General features: G+C 45.7%; 1 protein-coding gene and 1 pseudogene across 1 annotated transcript in view; one reads left to right on the forward strand and one right to left on the reverse strand.

The window, feature by feature from the left end:
* Positions 1-4,213: 4,213 nt before the first annotated feature.
* On the reverse strand, positions 4,214-5,039 carry LOC115280537 (annotated as a pseudogene).
* Positions 5,040-9,107: 4,068 nt separating this feature from the next.
* The window catches only part of SPINT2 (serine peptidase inhibitor, Kunitz type 2), a 28,282-nt gene continuing 13,909 nt past the window's right edge, over positions 9,108-23,480 (forward strand). Inside the window, exon 1 of the mRNA XM_029925252.1 lies at positions 9,108-9,690. Coding sequence (XP_029781112.1) covers positions 9,585-9,690 — 106 coding nt within the window. The 5' untranslated portion in view covers positions 9,108-9,584. The remainder of the gene's footprint in view (positions 9,691-23,480) is intronic.

Genomic DNA, 23,480 nt, shown 5'->3' on the forward strand with positions numbered 1-23,480 from the left:
ACAGGCTCTTGGGGACCCCGCCTTTCTGCGCCCCCTGGCGGTTGCAAGGGACAGTGCAGGAGCCCGCATGCCATCTTTCTCTGCAAGGGACTCACAGTAGAGGACTCACAGTACATCATTTATTCATTCATCCATGCAGCCTGTCGTTCATTTGTTCACTCACTCCACTCACAAGTATGTATTCATTTGACATCATGGCATCTGTTAGCCTCTCACTCATATCAGACTCCCGGAGCCCGGTAGCATCCGGTAATAACCACCCCTAGTTATTACCAGGCTCCTCCACCCCGACACCCTTCCACGGGTTTCTTGGTGACCTGTGCAGAGGAAGACGGCACCTGCTCCCTTCAGTCCTCTCAGATACACACACACACACACACACACACACACACACACACACACACGCATCAGGCACTGTTCTAGGCACTAGAGATAGAGAACAGAAGACAAGCCCAGTCTTCGGGTAGTTTATATCCTTGTGGTGGAGACAGGCAGTAAATGTAATAAGTAAGCGTTATTATACAGTTTATTAGAATATGATAAGTTTTATGGGGAAATATGAAGCAGAAAGGGAGTAACGAAGTGAGGACGGGATTGCAATTTTAACAAGGGTGATCACAGAAGTCCATTACTTCACCAATATCCCCACTTTTCTTTAAAATGTGCCCATAAATGAATGGGGCACCTGGGTGGCTCAGTTGGTTGAGCATCCAGCTTCGGCTCAGGTCATAATCTCACAGTTCGTGGGTTTGAGCCCCGCGTTGGGCTCTGTGCTGACAGCTAGCTCAGAGCCTGGAGCCTGCTTCCAATTCTGTGTCTCCCTCTCTCTCTGACCTCCCCTGATCACACTGTCTCTGTTTCTCAAAAATATATAAAAAACATTAAAAAAATGTTAAAAAAATAAAATGTTCATTTATTTTTAAGAGAGATGAGTGGGGGAAGGGCAATGAGAAGGGGAGTTACAGAGGACCTGAGGTGAGTTCTGTGCTAACAGCAGAGAGCCGGACGCAGGGCTTGAACTCAGGAACCATGAGATCATTGCCTGAGCTGAAGTCGGATGCTCAACCAACTGAGCCACCCAGGTGCCCCATCAGTGTTCTCACTTCTTTTAAAGTTTTTTTTTTAAGTTTATTTATTTATTTTGCGAGAAAGAGAAGACAAGCAGGTGAGAGGCAGAGAGAAGGAAAGAGAGAATCCCAAGCAGGCTCCACACCATCGGTGCAGAGCTTGATGTGGGGCTTGAACTCATGAATCATGAGATCATGACCTGAGCCGAGATCAAGAGTCAGAGGCTTTACTGACCAAGTCATCCAGGCGCCCCCAGTATTGCCACTTCTACATGTAAGCAACAAAAATGATACTTTAAAACAAGTTTGGCCACGCCCCATCTCTGCTTAAAACTAACCATAAGTAGGCAATGGTTCCTTAGATATGACACCAAAAGTACAAGCAACAAGAGAAAAAACAGATGAATTGGATATCATCAAAATTTAAAAGTTTTGTGTTTCAAAGGACATAATCAAGAAAGTGAAGAGACAACCCACAGTATGGGGAAAAATTGTAAATCATATTTCTATAAGGCACTTGTATCTAAAAAAAATTTTTTAATGTTTATTTTTTAGAGAGCAAGAGACAGAGTGTGAGTGGGGAGGGGCAGAGAGAGAGAGGGAGACACAGAATCTGAAGTGAGGTCCAGGCTCTGAGCTGTCAGCACAGAGCCCGACGCAAGGCTTGAACTCATGGACCGCAAGATCATGACCTGAGCCGAAGTTGGATGCGCAACTGAATGAGCCACCCAGGCATCCCTGACTTGTATCTAAAATAAAGAGGTAGTGGGGCACCTGCTGGCTCGGTCAGTGGAGTGAGTGACTCTTGATCTCGGGGTTGCGAGTTTGGGCCCCACATTCAGTGTAGAGATTACTTAAAAATAAAAAAAATAAAATCTTTAAGGAGCTTCTTGGTGGCTCATTCTCTCTCTCTCTCTCTCTCTCTCTCTCTCTCTCTCTATCAAATTTTTACAAAATTATGGGCACCTGGGTGGCTCAGTCAAGCATCCAACTTGATTTCGGCTCAGATCATGATCTCACGGTTTATGAGTTGAGCCTCATATTGGGCTCCATGCTGATAACTCAGACCCTGCTTGGGATTCTCTCTCTCTCCCTCTCTCTCTTATCCTCCCCCCCTCTCTCTCTCTCTCTCTCTCTCTCTCTCTCTCCCTCAAAATAAATAAATAGGGAATTCCAAGTAAGTGTTGGGAAAAATGCAGAGAAATCAGAACCTTCACACACTGATGATGAGAATGTGAAATGGTGCAGCCACTTTGGAAAGCTGGCCGTCCCTCAACAGGTAAAACTTAGAGTAACTGTGAGACTGAGCAGTTCTACTCCTAGCGCTACACCGGACAACGGCGAGCATGTGTTCACGCAAAAATGTGTACTTGAATGTTCACAGCAGCATTGTTCACAATAGCCAAGAGGTGGAAACAACAGAGCTCATCACCTGATGAACGGATAAATAAAATGTGGTACATCCATACAAGGGACTGATATTTGGCAATAAAAAGAAATTAAGAACCAGGGTGCCTGGGTGGCTCAGTCAGGTAAGCCTCTGACTTCTGATTTCAGCTCAGCCCATGATCTCTTAGTTTGTGAGATTGAAACCCACATCTGGCTTACTGGCTTAGTGCTGATAGCATAGAGCCTGCTTGGGATTTATTCTCTCTCTCTCTCCCTCTCTCTGTCTCTCTCTCCCCGCTCCTCCCCCATGCTCTCTTGTGTGCTCTCTCAAAATAAATAAATATTTAAAAATTAAGTACTGACACATGCTATACAGCATAGGTGAACCTTCAAAACCTGCTAAGTGAGAGAGACTAGATTCAAAAGGCCACATGTTGTAGGATTCTACTTCTCTGAAAAGTCCAGAACAGGCAAATCCGTGACAGAAAGCAGATCGGTGGTTGCCCCGGGTGAGAGAATGGGGGGGACTGATGACGAACACAGGGTCTCTTCGAGGATGATGCAGTTTTCTAAATTGATTGCAGTGATGGTCGCATAACTTTATTAATATACCAAACAACCACTGAATCGTACATTTTAAAAGGGTAAATCGTATGGTATGTGGCTTATATCCCAATGAAGATGTTATATCAAAAAACAAAGAATTGGGGGCACCTGGGTGGCTCAGTCGGTTAAGCCTCCAACTTCGGCTCAGGTCAGATCTCACGTTCGTGGGTTCAAGCCCCACATCAGGCTCTGTGCTGACAGCTACCTCAGGGTCTGGAGCCTGCTTCACATTCGGTGTCTCCTTCTCTCTCTGCCCCTCCCCCTCTCATGCTCTGTCTCTCTCTGTATCAAAAATAAATAAAACATTAAAAAAAAAAAGAATTGTCCATAGCTCCCCATTGTCTTGGGGCATTCAAAGCTCTGCCAAGCCTGCGGTGTCTCTCTCATCAGATGGAGGTCTCCAAATGTGGGGCATGGATCGGGTGGAAGCCAGTAGCAAGGAGGTCAAAGGATTGACCTGAGGCAGAACAAAGGAGTTGGAAGTTTATTAAATATGCCCCAAGGGAGCAGCGTCAGGACAGCAGAGGGGAGGCTGTCCCACGGAGGCGGTGGGCGGGGCGTATTTAAAGTGAGAAGGTGAGGAGGTATGGGGACTTGTGGAATTCTCCCTTCTCTGTCACTGTGCCTGGTGGTAAGTAGCCCATTGGTCAGGTGGGGCCTGGGCAGGTTTTGAGGTGGGTCTCCCGATGGGCCCCTCCGTATTCAGCCAGGGGGTGGCTGGGGCCCCTTGTGCCTTCATCAGGTTTCAATTGCTGAAGCCCGTTTAAAAGCAGCCTCTGTAAAGTGTGGTCCCCTCTCACACCTTTACCCTAATAGTTCCTTCCATCAGGGAAGCTCTTCCTGAGCCTGATACCAGAGGGGATCATTCCTTCATCTCCCTCAGATGTCACCTGTGTCACTTGTCTTGTCTGACACCCAATCTCTTATTGTGACTCCCATGCTTCTCACCTGGCTCTTTATTTTATCCATAACATTACCTTTTAACACTTATACAATTTACTCATTTTATTTATTGTCTATTTCCAACTGATGTGCCAAAATGCAATGGGTGTGGTCTACCAAAGTACAGGTAAAAAGGGGGTGTACTGTCCACAGATAATTTTGATTTTTTTTATTTTGGTTTTTGTTTTTATTATTTATTTTATTTCACAGATAATTTTATTTTACTATTATTATTTTTTAAAATTTGACCAGATTACAAAAATAATCATGGTAGATACCTTAGTTCATGCTTCTAATAAGCCTGTTGAGCTGGTCTTCCCTGTTGCCAGCATCTCCACCTTCCTCTTCATTCCCCCTCGTGGAGAAGATAGCTTGAAGGGCCATAAAAAGTTGTTTGCTTCTTTGAAACGTTTTCCAACAGTGTAGATCTCGTGAATCAGGTCCTCCATGCAGAGGATGCCGTATTTACCAAGAGATCGAGCAATCAATGCGTTATCTGTCAGGGCAATTCGCTTCTTGTTGATTTTGCCATATCCACGCTTGTAGATCAATTCATTCACTGACTTCAGGTTTGGGTACCCCCAAGCTATGTATGGTTCCACAATCCTTAGTGTGTTAACTGAAGCCTTGTTGAGCTTAACAAAGGTGCCAGTGAAGATCTGGCGCAGGCCAAGGAGCTGCAGCACCTTGCGCACCTTTGGGCTCACACCATTGATACCTCTGATCCTGATGACAAATGCCAGTTTGGGCTCCGCGGGCACATAGAAGTTGCCAGCTTTTCTTGCCATCCGAGCCATTCGAATCTCAGTTCTGTACATGTGCCTGCGCTCCTTGTGGTAATGCTTAGCCTTCTCATAAATAAGCTTCCTCCTTGCCTTTCGAAGCATCTTTTGGGCGAACTTCTTTCTCAGACGCTTGATCTTCAATTCTGCATAATTTCTTTGCTTTTTCTTAAGTGTTTCTGGCACAGCCGGAACCTTCTTTTTCTTCTCTTCGACACCCTCCATGGTTCCAACCGGAAAAAAGAGCTCACAGATAATTTTAAAAATAAATAAAGCATGAATGTAAGGATGCAGGTTTGAGACAATAGAAGGGCACACATTGTCCAAGGCAAGAGGGATCACCCTTGTAATACCCTTAACATTCCTAAGGGCAGGCCTAAGGGTAGTAACACCCTATGTGAGGGTCCTGGGTCCTGGGTCTACTCTGTGATTGGTTAACACTCTAAATGTTGTAATTGGATAAACCTGTCAATAATAATTGGATTCCTGTAACTCCTCCTTCCCAAACTCATAAAAGCCCTGCCCCACCTTTGTTCGGGGCTCTCAGCACGGATCCATCACGCCGGGAAAGTCTGTGAGCCCGAGTTTAGACCCCGGCGAGCCTAAACCCATAATGAAGCCCTTTGCTTTTACATGCATGACTCGGTCTCCCTGGCGGTTTCTGGTTTTGGGGGACGATAAAGAAATCTTGGGTATTACATATTCCCTATGCCCTTTACAGGGTAAGAAATTCCCCTTACACCAAGGAGGGCTATGCCAGGCTTTAGGGGTACAATGGTAACTCAGCTGACCCAGGACTGGGTCAGTTACAAGACAGAGGGGGAATGTAAGGACACAGGTTTGAGACAATAGAAGGGCACGCATTGCCCAAGGCAAGAGGGACCACCCTTGTAATACCCTTAACATTCCTAAGGGCAGGCCTAGAAAAGGCTAGTTACACCCTATGTGAGGGTCCTGGGTCCTGGGTCTACTGTGTGACACTCTAAATGTAATTGGATAAACCTGCTGTCAATAATACCTATGTCACAACTTCCTGTAACTCCCCCTTCCCAAACTCATAAAGGCCCTGCCCCCCCTTTGTTCGGGGCTCTCAGCACGGATCCAGCACGCCGGGAAAGTCTGTGAGCCCGAGTTTAGGCCCCGGCGAACCGAAGCCTGTAATAAAGCCCTTTGCTTTTGCATACGTGACTCAGTCTCCCTGGCGGTTTCTGGTTTTTGGGGACGATAAAGAAATCTTGGGTACAACATATGGTTGGCCCAGTTTTTACTACATCACACACTGACAAATTCTGAGGTATCAGTGATAAAATAATCCAAAATAATTCAAAAATCTTTCATTGGTTTACTTGTAAACAATGATGCAATTACTGTTGAGTTTTAATAAAAGGCTTGGAGTGAAGATATTTTTATTACTGTATCCATTGTATTTGTAATAGCTTTCTACTGTTACATAATCTACCAGAAACTTTGTAGCTTAAAACTGACTGTGTCATGGTTTCAGTGGATCGACACCAAACATGGTTTAGCTTGGCCGTCTGCTCCATGGCCTCGCTGAGTTATAATCCAGGTGCCAGCCAGGGCTGCTGTCTCATCAGAGGCTCAACTGTGGAAAGATCTGCTTCCAATTGCCTGACCTAGAAAGGATGAGGTCTTCATTTTCTTGCTGGTTATCAGTGGGGGCTGCTCTCAGCTCCTAGAAGTGAAGTCCTTGCCCTGTAACTTTCTCCATAGGTCCTCTTACTATTTGTTTGAAATAGCTTACTTCAGCCCATTTGTTTGAAAGCCAGCAATAGAGAATCTCTCTCTCCAGTCCACTAAGAAGGAGTCTTGGGATGCCTGAGTGGCTCAGTCAGTTAAATGCCCAACTTTGTCTCTTCGGGGATCCTCTGTCTCCCTCCCTCACTTTCAAAAATAAACATTAAAAAAAGTTTTACATAATATAATGTAATCATGAACTTCCTTTGCCATATTCTATTGAGGAGAAGCAAATCTCAGGTCCTCACACTTGAAGGGAGGAGGATTATACTCCTACACAAGCTCCATTTGGGGGTACAGATTACTTAATAAATAAATGATTTAAAAATAATTTTACAAATATAGAGAGAACTCCCGGTATACAGTTGACCTCTGACACATGATGAACTCAGGTTCATTTTGATGGTGAGTTCATTTTGAGCTTGTGCAGTCTGAGTCTCCAATCTCTGTGATCCAACTTAATCTTTCATTTAAGTAATAATAGATTAGAAACTAAAGTAATAGCACAATGATTGTAAAGATGAAGAAATTATTCTGTCATTTTACATATTCTTTTGAAATTTTTGTTTAAAATAGGTGAGCCAGAGTATTAACTGCAAAATGCAATGTTTTTATTTGGTAAGTGAAAATGTTCATTCATACATGAGGTATTTTACTGAATTGAGTACTAACTTTGAAATTGAAATTTATTCATTTTTCAGTTGTTAATTTTAAAACTAAAACTAATTTTAAAACTAAAAATGATTCTTGCATGATTCTTATTGAAAATAATTTTCTGGTAGAGAGGAAGAGGTATGAAAAAGTTACCCATGGGGTGCCTGGGTGGCTAATTTGGTTAAAATAAAGCATCTGACTTCGGCTCAGGTCATGATAACAGGGTTTGTGGGGTAGAGCCCTGCATTGGCTCTGAGCTTGGAGACTGCTTCAGAGTCTGTCTCCCTCTCTCTGCCCCTTCCCCACTCATGCTCTCTTTCTCTCTCTCAAAAATAAATAAACATTCAAAAAAAATTTTTTTTAAGTTATCCACTCCAGGTGTCAAATATGCTAGTTCTACCTCTGTTTCCAACATTACAAAGTGAGTTTCAACAGGGCAGTAATTTTGCTTTGTTCACTGTTGTATCTTCTCCAGCATCTACAACAGCGCCTGGCCCGAGTGGGTGCTCAGTGATATGTCGGTCGAATGAACAGTAGATGCGCGAATGAATGGGTGAATGACCTGTGACTCCTCTCCAGCCTCACCTCTCACCATAGTCCTGTCTCCCAGCTCAAGCTCTGGCTTAGTGGGACGGGACCTCACTGCAAGGTTAAAGAAGATGGCGGGCAAATAATTTTTTGTTCCTTTTTTCTCTTTTATAAAGTTTATTTATTTTGAGAGAGAGAGAGCAAGCACATACATGAACAGGGAGGGACTGAGAGGGAAAAGGAAAGAATCCCAAGCGGGAGCTGCACTATAAGTGCAGATGTGGGGCTTGAACCTATGAACCATAAGATCATGACCTGAGTGGAAATCAAGAGTCAGATGCTTTACCGAGCCGGCCAAACACCCCCAACCAAATTTTTCTAAATAAAGAAAAGGGGTGCCTGGGTGGCTCAGTCGGTCAAATGTCAGACTTTGGCTCAGGTCATGATCTTATGGATTATGAGTTCAAGCGCCCCGTGGAGCTCCGTGCAGACAACTCAAGAGCCTGTCTCCAGCTCTGTTTGCCCTCCCCTGCTCACTCATTGTCTCTCCCTCCCTCTTTCTTTCTCTCTCTCTCAAATACAAATAAACATTAAAATACAATACAATACAATACAATAAAAGAGTGGGGGTGCCTGGTTGGCTCAGTCAGTAGAGCCAGCGCAATTCTTGATCTTAGGGTTGTGAGTTCGAGCCCCTTATAATTACTTAAAAATAAAATCTTTAGAGAAAAATGCACAAAACTTTAATTGCTTAAGGTAAACACCATTTTGAAAACCTAATTAAGGCTTTTCACGTATTATTATGACAGGAGGAAGGCTGAATAGTGGGAGTAGCCCTGGATCCCTCAAGGCACTGTTGTTGTCTTTCTTGCCTCAGGACATGTTGGCGTTCGCTGTTCCAGTTGCTTGGAATGTGGAATGTTCGCCTATCAGCCCTTCTTATCCTTCAGTTCATTATCAAAGCCGCCTCTTCACTTCCACAGCTCCAGTCCCAGATCTTTCAGTCTGTGCTTCCCTGTCACTCCCCCAATCACTCAGCCCTATGCTTCTGTCATCACTACTCTCGGCTGTTCCTCTCTGGGGAGGAAGGGGCCAGTCTGACGTGGTCACTGCTGGATTTCCAGTAACGCGCCAAGCAGGCGCTTAGTGAACGTTGAATTTAGGAAGTAAATCCACCGCCCTCGAAGAGGGGCTGAAATGAGGCGGCTTCCAAGCCAGGAACCACAGGTTTCCAAGAAGAGGATTTCGGCACCCTCTCCTCCCTCCCCGAGGCCCAGCTCGGACGTCACCCAGCCGCGGGGCAGGGTAACAGGAACCATGGGGCTCCGCAGGCTTGCATGTCCACACCCGCTAGGTTCTACCCCGCCCCGCCCCTTTCCCCCAACCCTGGGGCTGCCCAGGTGCTCCGAGGGAGGAGGACAGCCGCCCAGGTGCCTGCTCCCTGCGCCTGCGCTCTGCGTGCTCCGCCTCGCCAGGTGCGCCCCGCCCCCTCCCTGGCCGGCCACCTTCAGGAGCTGTTTCGAGGCGCCCGCCATTGGCCTTACCGCCCACTGAGCGTTTGTAGGTGTGGTGGGGGTCTGAACGGTGGGAGCGTCGCCGAGGGCAAGGGACCAGCGAGGGGCGGACAGAAGCATCGTGGGCGTATCAGACCGAGCGTCCGCACACCGAAGGTCCGACAAGTCCTCCTCGAGACTCCGGCGGACGCGCCGGCGCGGGACCTCGCAGACCCCCTGGGAGCGCCAGCACCTGAACACGAGGCACCGCAGTGCGCGTGCGCGGCAAGGGTCTTCCCGCACCTGATCGCGAGACCCTGACGGCCAGCGGATCCAGGCTTCGCCTGCGCCGCCGGTTGGAGCCAGTCATGGCGCAGCTGTGTGAGCCTAGGCGGTGCGGGGCGCTCCTCGCCCTGCTGGCCTCGCTGCTCCTCTTCGGGGCTGAGGCGGCCGACGGAGAACGTAGCGTCCACGGTGAGGCCCCGGAGGGTCTGCTGGGAGGAGTGGGAGGCTGAGAGGCCGAGGGCGGGGCATTAGGGTCTGGGGGCTGCGTTGGGGTGCGAGGGAGAAGGTATGATCAGGGCGAATTGGCGAGAGGGGAAATTGGGGACGAGGTGGTGAAGCGGGGGTGTGGTGGAGCCGGCTGTGGGAGATCGAGAATAGGGAAGAGGCGTGGGAGCCTGTGGGAGTGAGGACGGACGGCGGAGCCTGGGTTGGTAAAGTTTCCTGCGGGTGAAGGAGGAGACTAGGGCTATTGACCAAGAAGGAGTGGCACTGGCCAACAGGAAGGGGGTGAGAGGCGCGACAGAAGACCAGCCTCTTCCTGGCAGAGGAAAGTTCCATGGCCTAGGGAGGCCAAACCCGAGAGGGTGGGGGTGGGATTAGGTGACGCAGTTTTAGCTTCGAGAAAAAGCCCCATCACCCACCCCTTTGGAGACTGGACGACATCCCCCTCCCTCCCAGGAGAAATTTGAGGTAAAGGGCCTCCAAAAAAGTGTTTCTCAGGGATAATCCACCGGAAGGAGAAGCAAAGCAGAAGTGTTAGGGGGGAGAAACGTAACCGGGGTGCAAGAGCGGGGCCCTTTTCGTATGAGGAGAGCATCGGCGCTGAGAAGCTGGGGTTGGGTTTGTGGAACTGGGCCTTAGAAGCTGGTGGAGAATAAGGCCCCACGTAAACCTCTACCTTTTTTTACGGAAGTTTGGCCCGAAATGTCATTTTGAACAAGCGTTGTAACCTCAGCTGCCTCAGACAAGCGCAGCGAGGCTTTGGGGTGGGGAAAAAACACATTTGAAAGAAGAATTCACTGATTCAGCAAAACTGACCGAGCCCCTGCTATGTGTCAGGGATGGTGCTGGCACCGGCGACAACAGTTGTAACTCCCGACAAGCCGCCCGCACTTGAAGGGCTTATATTTTAGTGGGAGGAACCGAGGCCGTGAGTAGGTAAACATTTAGATAAAGAGCAGTCATCGCGGTATTAAATTACTAAGAAGTAAATGAACGAGGTGAAGTACACAAACGGGATGATGTAAGATGATGGGGGCCGCTTAGCTCAGGCGGTCAGGGGACGTCTCTGCGGAGGGTGACATCTTGAACCCTAACAGGAGTGAGGAGGCGGCAGCCACACAAGAGCCTTGAGGAGGAGAGTCCAGTTGGAGGCCATGGAGTACAAAGGCTTTGTGGGGGGAAGGGGGCGAGCCTGGTGGTGCTCAAGGAAAAGACGAACTGTCATCACTGGAGCAGGAGCGGGGCCGGGAGGTAATTGGAGGAGGATACAAGGCAGGGGCCAGGTGGCTTTATAGGCCAGCATTTTGGGTGGAAAGAGAGAAAGGATGACACCAAGTCATCACCCCTGGTGGCTTCTGAAGACTGTTAGGGTCCTGACGCCAGAGGCAGAGAGAAAACAGCAAGCTAATGGGGATGCCGGGGGTCAGTGGGAGAGGATTGGCTCTCTAGGTCAAGCAATCAAGAATACAAGTGTTGATCATTCTTGCAGTGTGAACTAGAACTTGTCAGTACTTCTGGACTTTTTTCAGTCATGGGATTATGTTAGGTAGGTACCTTCCAGTTACCTGGCCCGGACTTTCTTAAAACTGAGTTTGGGGTCAATCTCTATTGCTGACTCTGTGCTCTTGAGTGGTGTTTAATCCTTGAAACGACCTGGTTTGGTGGTGGTTACAGGTCTCACCTAAGGTCACACAATAGTAATTGACAGAGTCACATCGGGCTTCAGAGGCCTTCTCTTTACCCAGTGGCCTTTCTGGCTGCCGTAGCTGGCTGGACCTCCTGACCTTTCAGAAGTACTCCTGTCTGGCTTCGTGAACTAATGACCTTGCTTATCTGGAGTTCTGGTTGTTTGAAAGCTTTCAATAGTTTAATTTGAGGCGGGAGGTGGTTTTGATTCCACACCCCCTCCCTCCTTCTGATTGCTTTGATTTTTCTCAGGCAACCAGGGCTTCCACTTAGAGTGAGGTGTTTCTCCAGCCACTTGCAACTGCCTCGGTGCTGGAGCAGTATGGGGAAGCGGGGAGGTGTGCCGTCAACGTGTGTGACGGGTGACGGTCCTGGTTGGTCGAGGAATCGAATCTGTGAAGAGGTGATGGGGTTGCGGGGTAGAGGAAAGGTGGGAAAGGTGGCAGGGTCAGCGAACTGTTGGGATTGAGGTTTTGGAAGGAAGAATTGGAAAGATGGGATGCATTGGGTGGTGAGTGAGATGCGGGAAGCTGCAAGGCTGCGCTTACTGAGACCAGGTCTAGGCCTGGCCATTGGGGGAGGGGCCGGGGGAGGACTGGATCACTGGAGAAGAGGAGGTCTAGGAACCAAGAGGCCAGATGGCCCGAGGGTCACCTACCTGGGTATGGAAATCACTGAGAATGAGAGGCTGCATGGAAGGCAGTGAGCTGGGAGTGGAAGTCATGAAGTGAGGAGTCGTGATCGGGGTTAGCAAAGTGATACGCAAGGTGGGGTGCAGTCTACGTTGATGACGAGATTACTAGCTAAGGATTGTGAGAGGGAAGGTGGAGAATGGTGTAGAAGCAGTGCCAGGAGCGAGGAGCCCTACCTGCTTGGAAGGGCACAAGAGAATGTATGTTCTTAGGGGAGAGCACAGTTTGGTTACAGTAAGAAGGTGACAAGAATGTTGAAAAACAAGATTGAGGAAATGAAAGATTTTGCTTATGATAGTTGCTAAGTTCCAGAAACCCTGGGAGTTAGGGGGTAGAGAGGTAGGAACAAAAACAGAATATATGGGGATGAGGGGGGCTAATTCAGAGGTCTGTGGCTGATGTGATAAGCAGGTGATAGAGTGTCATGTGTCTGACGATGTTGGGCAGGTGCTGGGTGTTGGGGGGCAGATAGGAAGGGGCGTGGGATGTCGTGACACTTGGGGGCTAGACAGAGAGTGTCTGACTCCAACCTCTGCAGATGGAGGTGGGGGAAAGCTGGTGCTGCTCTGGGTGTTTCTAGCACTCGGGGAGAGTGCCAGGCTGCTGTGGAAAGCACACAGATTATAAACTGGTCATTCCCAAGAGGCCTCAAACAGGCTTGATGTGACTTGTATAGAACTAGAACTGGGGAGTTTTTTATGGGAAAATTTGTATTGGGGCTCTGCTTGAAAAATGTGAAGATGAGCGGCACCAGGTCAGTGCTCCCACATAGCGCCTGTAGTGCTCCTTCGGAAAGGACATAAACTGCTCTCCCTCAGTCTTTATGCACTTGGGCTGCCCCCACTGGATCTCTAACCATTTGAGTTGTGACCCACCCCCCATTTTAAGAATATGCCCAATTTAGGGACGCCTGGGTAGCTCATTTGGTTAAGTGTTCAACTCTTGATTTTGGGTCTTGGTTTTTGGTCATGATCTCATGGTATGAACCCTGTATCAGGCTGACAGTGCGAAGCCTGCTTGGGATTCTCTCTCTCCCTCTCTATCTTCCCCTTGCTCACTTTCTGACTCTGTCTCTCTCAAAAATAAATAAAAATAAACATTAATAAACATATGCCCCATTTAGTAAATGGAGGTAAAGAAAACCGAACAGCTCCTTATAAATTGTACAGTGTGGGGTGTCTGTGTGTATATATCAATCCGGTTAGTGAGGGAAAAGCCCTTATCAGGTGGGCACAAATGTGTGTGATTTTTAAATATCTTCTTGGGTAATAAACCCTTTACTTGGAGTGCCCCAAAATATGTAATTTTAATTTTGATCAATACAAGGTCAGATAATACATTTGGCCCTTGACCAACACAGGATTTAGGGGCACTCCTGTGCAGTTGAAAATCAACATGGAACTTTTGATTAGTTTCCCCAAAAACTTAACCTACTAATAGCCTGCTGTTGATTGGAAGCCTTATCAATAACATAAACAGTCAGTTAACATATTTTGTATGTTATTATGTATTAAATACCATAATCTTACAATAAAATAACCTAGATGAAAGAAAATGTTATTAAGAAAATCATAAGGAGGAAAGTCAACTGTGTATTCCTTTTCAGAATAGATCCTCAGCAATTCCTCTGGGAAGTTTCAGTGTCATTCCTGCCGCCAATAACTTTATGCCTGATCTTGGGCATCAGAACTCGCCTTAATGGTCACTGGGCTCACAGTCCTTTGTTGATTGTTCTTGGGAATTTCCACTGGAGAAAAGTGCAGCAGCCTTCATTTGAGAGCCTCCGCTGCACTTTCAAGTGGTCTTCAGTTTCCGTCACCCTCCTGGGTTAATTACAGTTCCCCCAGACTTTGACTGAAAGGACAGACTTTCCAGCACTTCTCCAGTAAGCTTGTAATTAGTTAGTCACCACTCCTTTCTCTTCACGCCCATGGATGGTTGTGAGCGGCATGGTCGGAGATCTGACAGATGAGAGTTAGAGTGCAGGCGGTGTTGGTGATCAGCTGAGGGTTCTCCAGGGTAGCGTCTTGTGTTCCTGCCCTTCACAGAAGAAGCACTTGTTTTGCTTCCTGTCAAGGCAGTTTGGTTCCAGGACAGTCTGAAATATTTATTCATTGATTTATTCAAGACACATTATTGAGCACCTACCAAGTGCCAGGTACAGTTTCAGGCGCTGGAAGCAAAACTCAACAAAACAAATGACCTCCTGATCCATGGCACATACCTCGTAATGAGAGGACAATACAATAAATAAATGTACAATGAATATATATCTGGTGAGGAGTACTATAAGAACAGGAAGATATGGTTTGGTGTGTCTTTTGTGTGTCCACAAATGGTGACAGTCTCTAAAGACAGTGAGGGTCTTACCTTCCGGTCCACTGAAGGAACGCGTCGCCTTTCCACCAGAAACATTTCTTTGCCCTGGTCAGCATTTGAGAGCCCGGCCTGTGATGGAGAAAGCAAACTTCTCTTTCACCTGGCTCCTGGAGCACTCCCCATTTCACCTCTCCCCAGAGTCACTACAAGTCAGGTTTGTCTTGAGAGAGTTGGCCAGACAACCAAGCCTCTGCTATGGGCTGAGGCTAGCCGGGCTGAGGCTAGCCGACAGCCAAGCGGGAGGTAGCCCGTGATTCATGAGAGAGGGGAGAGAAGCCTGGAGGGGTCACACCGAAATGACTTCATCAACCCCAGGAAGCCCGGTGGCCTCCTGGTACATGACTAAGGCAGCTTTCACGGATGACCCCAGAAGCATTAGCTTGTGGATTATGGGTGTCTGTGCAATCCTGGTCACAAATGTCATTTTCATGTGTTGTTTCTGACAACATCTTTTGAAAACTGAAAAGGAGCTCTGAAACATGGACGCTGAGGCCCAGTAAATTTTGAAGTTCAGTTACTTTGAAATTATTTGAAGGACATTTTCCATTATTAGTTATTCCATCCCCCATTATTTCCATTTCATTTTTGAAATGAGGGCAAGAATTTAGGCTGTTGTTCTACACACTAGTGTTTGAGATGAATCTCACCAAAAGGGTCCTGGGTTCCATGGCTTCTGAAGTCCTTGAGTTCATATGTCATTTGGTGTGTGCCCCTGGGTCTGTCATTTAGTCTAGAGCATGCCCTCAAGTGGGTGAAAAAATACTAGATTTTATCAATAGTGACATTTCAAAGGGACACTGCACATGAATAGATAAACAGTACGTCTGTGGTATTGAAATCTAATGGGGCAATTAGGGACACATTTCTAAAAAGGTCCTTAAGGAGTGATAATGAAAAAAGGTTGAGAAGCACTGTTCTAGGGAGAGGATTCATTAGTTTTCATCAATTTGTGAAAATGGACCACTATTCAGAAAAGGTTAAGAATCCCTGAATGTGAATCAACAGACAGTCCCCCCCCTGAAAGACACTGATGGGCTACTGTGACTCTAGTTACAGATTCAGATAAGGGTAGAATTTACAGTCTTGTATGGGTGATGAATATGGGGGGACAGTGGGTAGGAATGGTGGTTTGCATGGTGTCAGTGTTTATAAAATATAAACTTTTATATCTAAATATTTTATATCTAAAATGCCAAGATTTTTTATCTAAAACAAGGTTTTATGAGTCTTAAAATTTAAGTTGGATTTGTCACTGTAAATGTTCTTTCTTTATAAATACCTAGGGGTTATTTTGAAGTTTCTGAATTACTTATCCTAATGACAATTTCCAGGCACCCAGACCTAGAGGAGATGGGTTAGTAGCTTTCTGTACTGAACACAGAAGCACTTAAGTGTGTAGAACCTACCCAGCTAACCAAAATAGGTGGATTTATACATCACTTTCAAATAAGGCCCATCACAGAATTAATGTCAACTTTGGAATTTGGCAGGGTAGAATTAAAACAACCAAGAGTACCTCTCTGATAACTCAGTATTTCTTCGCTTACAAAGAACTTTGGTGACTGTTACTGAGGTGCAAATGGGTACCTGGGGCATTTTTTTCTTATTTTCCCCAGGCTCTGAACTCTTAATCTCAGGATAATGTGAGGTTGCAGGCCTTTGATCTGTGTGATAGTTTACCGTTGTCTTACTCTAGGTGCAGATAAGAGATGGGGCCACTTGAGGCATGGTAAACGGTCACACAGCAGAGAAACAAAGGGAGGAGTGACGGTGGTTGAGTGGGTTTGATCAAGTCCAGTTTGAGGAGCTTTGTCAAGGGCTTATAAAGGAATACAAAACTCCTTTAATCTTCAGTACTCTTTATGTTTTTGGTAGTGAGTCAGAGATACTCCTTCCATTTGAGTTGTTAAGAACTGCATCCGTGCATGCCCGCAGAACGTATCTCTGTGGGGCCTGGAAACTGACGGAGTCTCCTTTATTAGTCACCAGTGAATTCAAGTTACAGTGAGCGAGTGCCCTTTCCCAGACAAGTCACTGTCAAAGCAGGCTTAAGATTAATAAATAGTGCATTCCAGAGCAGCGACATAATCTAGATGTCACAAAAGAGGACTTTTTTGCTAGCAAATTTGCCAAAAAACACTTTTATACTAACTGTATCCAGAACATGTGTAAATCACACAGAGAGACCTTCACTTCATCTTGAGCTGAGTTATATTTATAATGTCCTCAAGATAGTTCTCTTGCTAACATTCTTAGTTTTAAAGAGAAAACTCTCCTGTTAACTACAGAATATTTGATACCAGATGAATGGGCTTGTCTACATCAAGCAGTTTTCCAGTTCTAAGTGGACACCTGTGTAACTCACTTCTGACACCAACACCCTGGAGTTAGCACAGACCCCACAGATTCCCAGCTCAGTCTCACAAGACTGCCCCTGCCCCATCTTCAGTTAGAAGTCCCAGGTGGTCACTGTACTTTGGACCTACTTGCTATAAATCAGGTGTTCCCACAACCCCCTCAGGTTCAGTAATTTGCTAGAATGGGTCACAGAACTCAAGGAGATACAAGTCTGGGAGGGTTCTCAGTACAGAAGCTTCTGTCCTCATGGAGTTTGGGGTAAGCTATCCTCCTGGTACATGATGTGCTCACCAACCTGTCTCTCCTAACCCCTTTGGTTACGGTTTTTTACAGAAGCTTCATCATGTGGCCATGATTGATTATTAACTCAAATTCCCTTTCCCCTCCCCTTCCTGGAGGATGAGGGTGGGGCTGAAAGTTCCAACCCTTCAGTCTTGCCTTTGTCTTTCCGAAAGCCAGCCCCCATCCTGAAGCTTTCTAGGGCCCCCAGCCACCACTCCTCTCTTGATCACTCCAGAGATTGCCAGGCTCTTCAGTCAGGAACCCAGGTCAAAGACAATTAGAACAAAGGTGCTCCTAGCACTCAAGAAACCACAAGGGTTTTAGAAACTCTGTGTCTGGAGGTGCAGTGTGGGGCAGTGACCAAATCTGTGTCTCTTATTATATTCCAAGCTTCTAAAATCTGCATGATTTTTTTTTTAACCAGCCAGGCCTAAATCAGTGAACATGTGGCTTGCTGAATGAAAGAATACGGGGTTTAGGGGTACCTGGCTTCGTTGGTTGAGCCTCCAACTCATGATTTTGGCTCCAGTCATAATTCCAGGGTCGTGGGGTTGGCTCTGCACCGAGTGTGTAGACTGCCTGGGATTCTCCCCCTCCCTCTTTCTCCCTCCCTCCCCCTCCCTCTTTCTCTCTCTTTCCTCCCTTTCTCTTTCCCTGTCTCTTCCTCCCTCCTTCCCTCTTTCCCTCTCTCCCTCCCCACCTCTGCCCATCTCCCCTGCTTACACAAAAGCTCTCTCTCTTTCTTAAAAAAAAAAAAAAAGAATATGGGGTTTATACATTCTCCAGCTTTATTGTTAGATATGTGTTTATTGCATGTACTGTTGTTCCATGTTATGAATGTGAAAAAAAGCCAGGGAGGTTAGGAAAGCTGCTTTAGGTAAGACGGTGGATAATAAGAGGCAGCCAGGGATCCCTCCACACATAGATCCTTATCAGAATGAGGATCTGCCCTACACACTTTTGCCAAATGACTTTCCTATGTGTCACTCCCCTATAGCAGAGCCTTTGGTCATTTCCTTTGTACCTGGTATTGGCTTACAAGCCCTCCGAATTTCAGATGTGATTGAAATATTTTATATTGTGTGATTTTTTTTTTTTTTGACTTTTCTTTTTCTGCCCAGGTGAGTCTTGTTCTAATCATAAACCCCTGGAGGGCAAAGGACCACATCCCTAGTCAGTGCCTTCTATATTGGATGACTGCTAGCTCACTTGACGTAGGAGGGTTCCAGTTTCTGCCACTGTATGTATGTATTTTTTTTTAAATGTTTTATTTATTTTTGATACAGAGAGAGACAGAGCATGAGAGGGGGAGGGGTAGAGAGAGGAGACACAGAACCGGAAGCAGGCTCCAGGCTCTGAGCTAGCTGTCAGCACAGAGCCCGACGCAGCGCTCGAACCCACGAACGTGAGATCTGACCTGAGCTGAAGTCGGAGGCTTAACCGACTGAGCCACCCAGGTGCCCCTGTATGTATGTATTAAGAATGTCCCCCTTTCATTCTGAAAATGTCCTCATCTGGAGGGTACATTGTATGGTGACCCTATTTACATACAATAGCTATTCACCAAACACTTGTTGCTTAGTACTGTTGAAGATCCAAAGGAATTTAGCACATTCAAATTTATTTACTATGTAGTTTAAAATTTTTTAATTGAGAATTTTAAACAGCAGGGACCGTATTCCACTATCCAGATAAAACCCCTCCTGACCCTTAACAACAGCAACAAGGTAATGTGTTTACAAGATTGGAATCCTGGCGCTGTGGATTCTGGAGGGGAAAAAACTCTGGAAAAGCCGCTCTCCCTCCTTCAGTTCCTTTTCCTAAATGTAAATACATACACGTGTCTAAATTAAAAGTTTAGAAAGCGATTACAACCCATAACCCATTCTCCTGCTTTTCCCCCTTCTCAGTCTTACACATTTTTCTATACCAGCACACACATATTTGCCGGTTTTTAACAGCTCCGATTATGTGCGTGTCTCACAAGTTACTTAACCAGCACAAACAAGATGTCTTTGATGGTGAACTGTCAGCTGTTGTAGGTCTGTGAACACCACGCCCTTTGGGGATGTGGTGACCTTTGCTCCTGTTCTTTGAAACACTTGGATTAAATGACTCCTCGTAGCTTTCTTTGCTTTTTGATACTGAGGAGTGAACAGCGCTCTTATTTTTTGTGTGTACAACAAGATTTTCAAATGTCTGAGGATTATTATAACAGGTAATTTCTCTTTGGTCATTGTCCTTAGGATTTTAAGTTGCTTTAATGGAAAGAGTGGTGCTGTGTTTAGTGGCGGGAGTGTGTGTTACAGTGTTCTTGGCAAAGGAAAAACCTGAGCGATGTATGGTCAGTGTTGTCATAAGAAATGGGAACCCTCGGAGTCTATTTGATAGCTTGTGACTGCGCGTATAAGGCTTGCTGCGTTCTATAATGACAGGGTGGAAAATCTGAACTGGGTGTTTTATAAACAACTCTCTAAAGAACAGATTAAACTGTAGCTCATGGTTGCTGCCTGTGTATGGCCTGCGAGCTATTTACATTTTTTAATGTTTGAAAAAGTCAAGAATATTTCAAGACCAGTAAAAGTTAAATGAAATAAAATTTTAGTGCCCATAAATAAGGTGTTACTGGAGTGACAGCCATGGTCATTCATTTCTGTGTTTGTTAAAGGCTGCCTTCACTCTACAGTGACGCCGTTGAGTAGTTGTGACCCACAAAGTCTGAAATAAAGGCGGTCCTTGCTTTGCATGGTTTTCGACATGCATGGATTTTAGTGACCACAATATATTAGCTCTGGGTAGTGGGGTAAAGTACAGGTTTCAGCTCCTCAGTCACAGATCACCATGTAAATGACATGCATGGTGATTGATCACTGCATATCTGTTACTCAGTTTACACACACAACAAAGCATGTGGTTTTCTTGCCTCCTTGTTCCCCAGTGATAAACCTGTGTTATAGTGATTAACCTGTGGCTAATCAATAGAGGGGACTGATGAATTTTTTAAAATGTTTTATTTATTTTTGAGACAGAGACAGAGCATGAGAGGGGGAGGGGCAGAGAGAACAGAGAGACACAGAATCCAAAACAAGCTCCAAGCTCTGAGCTGTCAGCACAAAGCCTGATGTGGGGCTCGAACCCACAAACATGGGATCATGACCTGAGCTGAAGTCAGAGGCTTAACCAACTGAGCCACCCAGGCGCCCCTGGGATTGATGAAAAAAGATGAAAAGTGCAGCAGAGAGAAAAAGTGGTAATGCTGGAAGCAAAATTCCAGTGGAACAGGGGTGCCTGGGTGGCTCAGCTGGTTGAGCATCCCACTTCAGCTCAGGTCATGATCTTGCGCTCACCAGTTCAAGCTGCGCGTCAGGCTCTGTGCCGACAGCTCAGAGCCTGGAGCCTGCTTCAGATTCTCTGTCTCCCTCTCTCTCTCTGCTCCTCCCCTGCTCACACTCAGTCTCTCTCTCTCTCTCAAAAAATAAGGAAACATTAAAAAAATTAAAAACCAAAACAAAATTCCAATGGAACGTAAGTGGAGTGATAGAACTGGCTCACTTTGGGAATGTTGAAACTGCCTTGATTTGGAGGACTGGAAATGCATCCAGAGAAGCCTAGTGAGGGTCCGCTTATCAACAGAAATGAGGAAAGTGGTGACAGAAGCAATGATGTTCCAGTGGAAGTAACAATGGCAAAAACCCACAAAAGTAAACAACTCTAAGAGCAATTTTTTTAATGTTTTACTTATTTTTGATACAGAGAGAGACAGAGCATGAGAGGGGGAGGGGCAGAGAGAGAAGGAGACACAGAATCGGAAGCAGGCTCCAGGCTCTGAGCTAGCTGTCAGCACAGAGCCCAACGCGGGGTTCGAACCCATGAATGTGAGATCTGACCTGATCCGAAGTCGGAGGCTCAACCAACTGAGCCACCCAGGCGCCCCTCTAAGAGCAATTGTGATATTGAAAGAGAAAGGATAAAATGTTAGAAGCTGATCCAAACCTAGAAAGATGTATGACAATTCACTAAGGCGAATGGAAAAGATGCTTGCTCCGTTTCAGAAGTTGTATGACTAAATACCGTCACAAGCTCTGTTCAAGCTACTCTTGGTAATTTTTTTTCTTTAACAAAGAAATGTAAACACTTTAATTCGCAAGTTTCTAATGTTTTAGCTACACTGTATTAAGTAAGTGTTAATTTTATTAATCATTCTATACGTTTTTAACCCACAATTTTTAATGTTTTGACAAACAAATTTAAAGGTCATAGAAGTTACATTTTCCTGTTGGTTTCCACACTGTCGTGCAAAGCAAGTACTGGCTGTGTTCACTATTTGGCCGGGTATAAAAAAGTTTCCTGAGCTTTGGTCTAGATAAACAGATGGGCGGGAGGAAGAGGACCATTTTATGAGTGACTTCAAGCTTGTGAGATAAGCCCAGGCTTTTTTATCAGACATACAGTGAAGCAGGAAGTCAAGGTTGTTCACAAAGCTGGAGGCATCACAATTCCAGACTTCGAGATGTAATACAAAGCTGTAATTATCAAGAGTATATGGTACTGGCACAAAAAAAGAGACTTAGATCAGTGGAATAGAACAGAGAACCCAGAAATGGACCCACGGACATATGGCCAACTCGTCTTTGACAAAGCAGGAATGAATATCCAATGGAATAAAGACAGTCTCTTCAGCAAACGGTGTTGGGAAACTGGATAGCGACATGCAGAAAAATGATCCTGGACCACTTTCTTAACACCATATACAAACATAAATGCAAAATGGGTGAAAGACTAAATGTAAGACAGGAAGCCATCAAAATCCTAGAGGATTTGACCTTGGCCACAGCAGCTTCTTACTCAACGTGTCTCTGGAGGCAAGGGAAACAAAAGCAAAAATGAACTATTGGGGCCTCATCAAGATAAAAAGCTGCACAGCAAAGGAAACAATCAACAAAACTAAAAGGCAGCGGACAGAATTCAAGAAGGTATTTGCAAATGAAATATCAGATAAAGGGTTAGTATCCAAAATCTATAAAGACCTTTCAAACTCAACACCCAAAAAACAATCCAGTAAAGAAATGGACAAAAGACACGAATAGACACCTTTTCAAAGACATCCATATGACTAACAGACACTTGAAAAGGTGCTCAACATCACCGTCATCAGGGAAATACAAATCAAAACCACAATGAGATACCATCTCATACCAGTCAATGACAACTCAGGCAATGACAGATGTTGGCAGATTTGGAGAAAGAGGATCCCTTTCACACTGCTGGTGGGAATGCAAACTGGTGCAGCCACTCTGGAAAACAGTGTGGAGGTTCCTCAAAAAATTAAAAATAGAACTACCGTACGACCCAGCAATTGCACTACTTGGTATTTATCCAAGGGATACAGGTGTGCTGTTTCAAAGGGGCACGTGCACCCCAGTGTTTGTAGCAGTGCTATTGGCAGTAGCCAAAGTATCGAAAGAGCCCAAGTGTCCATTGACAGATGAATGAAGAATATGTGTGTGTGAGAGAGAGAAATGGAGTATTACTTGACAATCAAAAAGAATGAAATCTTGCCATTTGCAACAGTGTGTGGATGGAACTAGAGTATATTATGCTAAGTGAAATTAGAGAAAGACATATATCATATGACTTCACTTATATGTGGAATTTAAGATACAAAACGGGCACTTGGGTGACTCAGTCAGTTAAGTAAGTCTCTGACTTTGGCTCAGGTCATGTTCTCACAGCTCGTGAGTTCGAGCCCCATGTTGGGCTCTGTGCTGACAGCTTGGAGCCTGAGTTTGCTTCAGATTCTGTCTCTCTCTCTCTCTGCCTCTCCCCTCCTAATGCTCTGTCTCTCTTCTCAAAAATAAATGAACTTTAAAAAAATAATAAGATACAAAACAGATGGACATAAGGGAAGGGAACCAAAAATAATATAAAAACAGGGAGGGGGACAAAACATAAGAGACTCTTAAATATAGAGGAAAACCTGAAGGTTGCTGAGAGGGGTGTGGATAGGGGCTTTAAGGAGGATACTTGGGATGAGCACTGGGTGTTATGCGAAGGGGATGATCACTGGAGTCTACTGAAATCATTGCACTAGATGCTAACTGACTTGGGTGTAGATTTAAAAGAAAGTTTTTTTTGTTTTTTTTTTAATGTTCTATTTATTTTTGATACAGAGACAGAGCATGAGAGGGGGAGGGGCAGAGAGAGGAGGAGACACAGAACCGGAAGCAGGCTCCAGGCTCTGAGCTAGCTGTCAGCACAGAGTCCGACGCGGGGCTCGAACCCACGAATGTGAGATCTGACCTGAGCCGAAGTTGGAGGCTTAACCGACTGAGCCACCCAGGCGCCCCTAAAAGAAAGTTT

Source organism: Suricata suricatta, chromosome 16 (assembly GCF_006229205.1).
Source record: "Suricata suricatta isolate VVHF042 chromosome 16, meerkat_22Aug2017_6uvM2_HiC, whole genome shotgun sequence".
Taxonomy (NCBI): Eukaryota; Metazoa; Chordata; class Mammalia; order Carnivora; family Herpestidae; genus Suricata; species Suricata suricatta.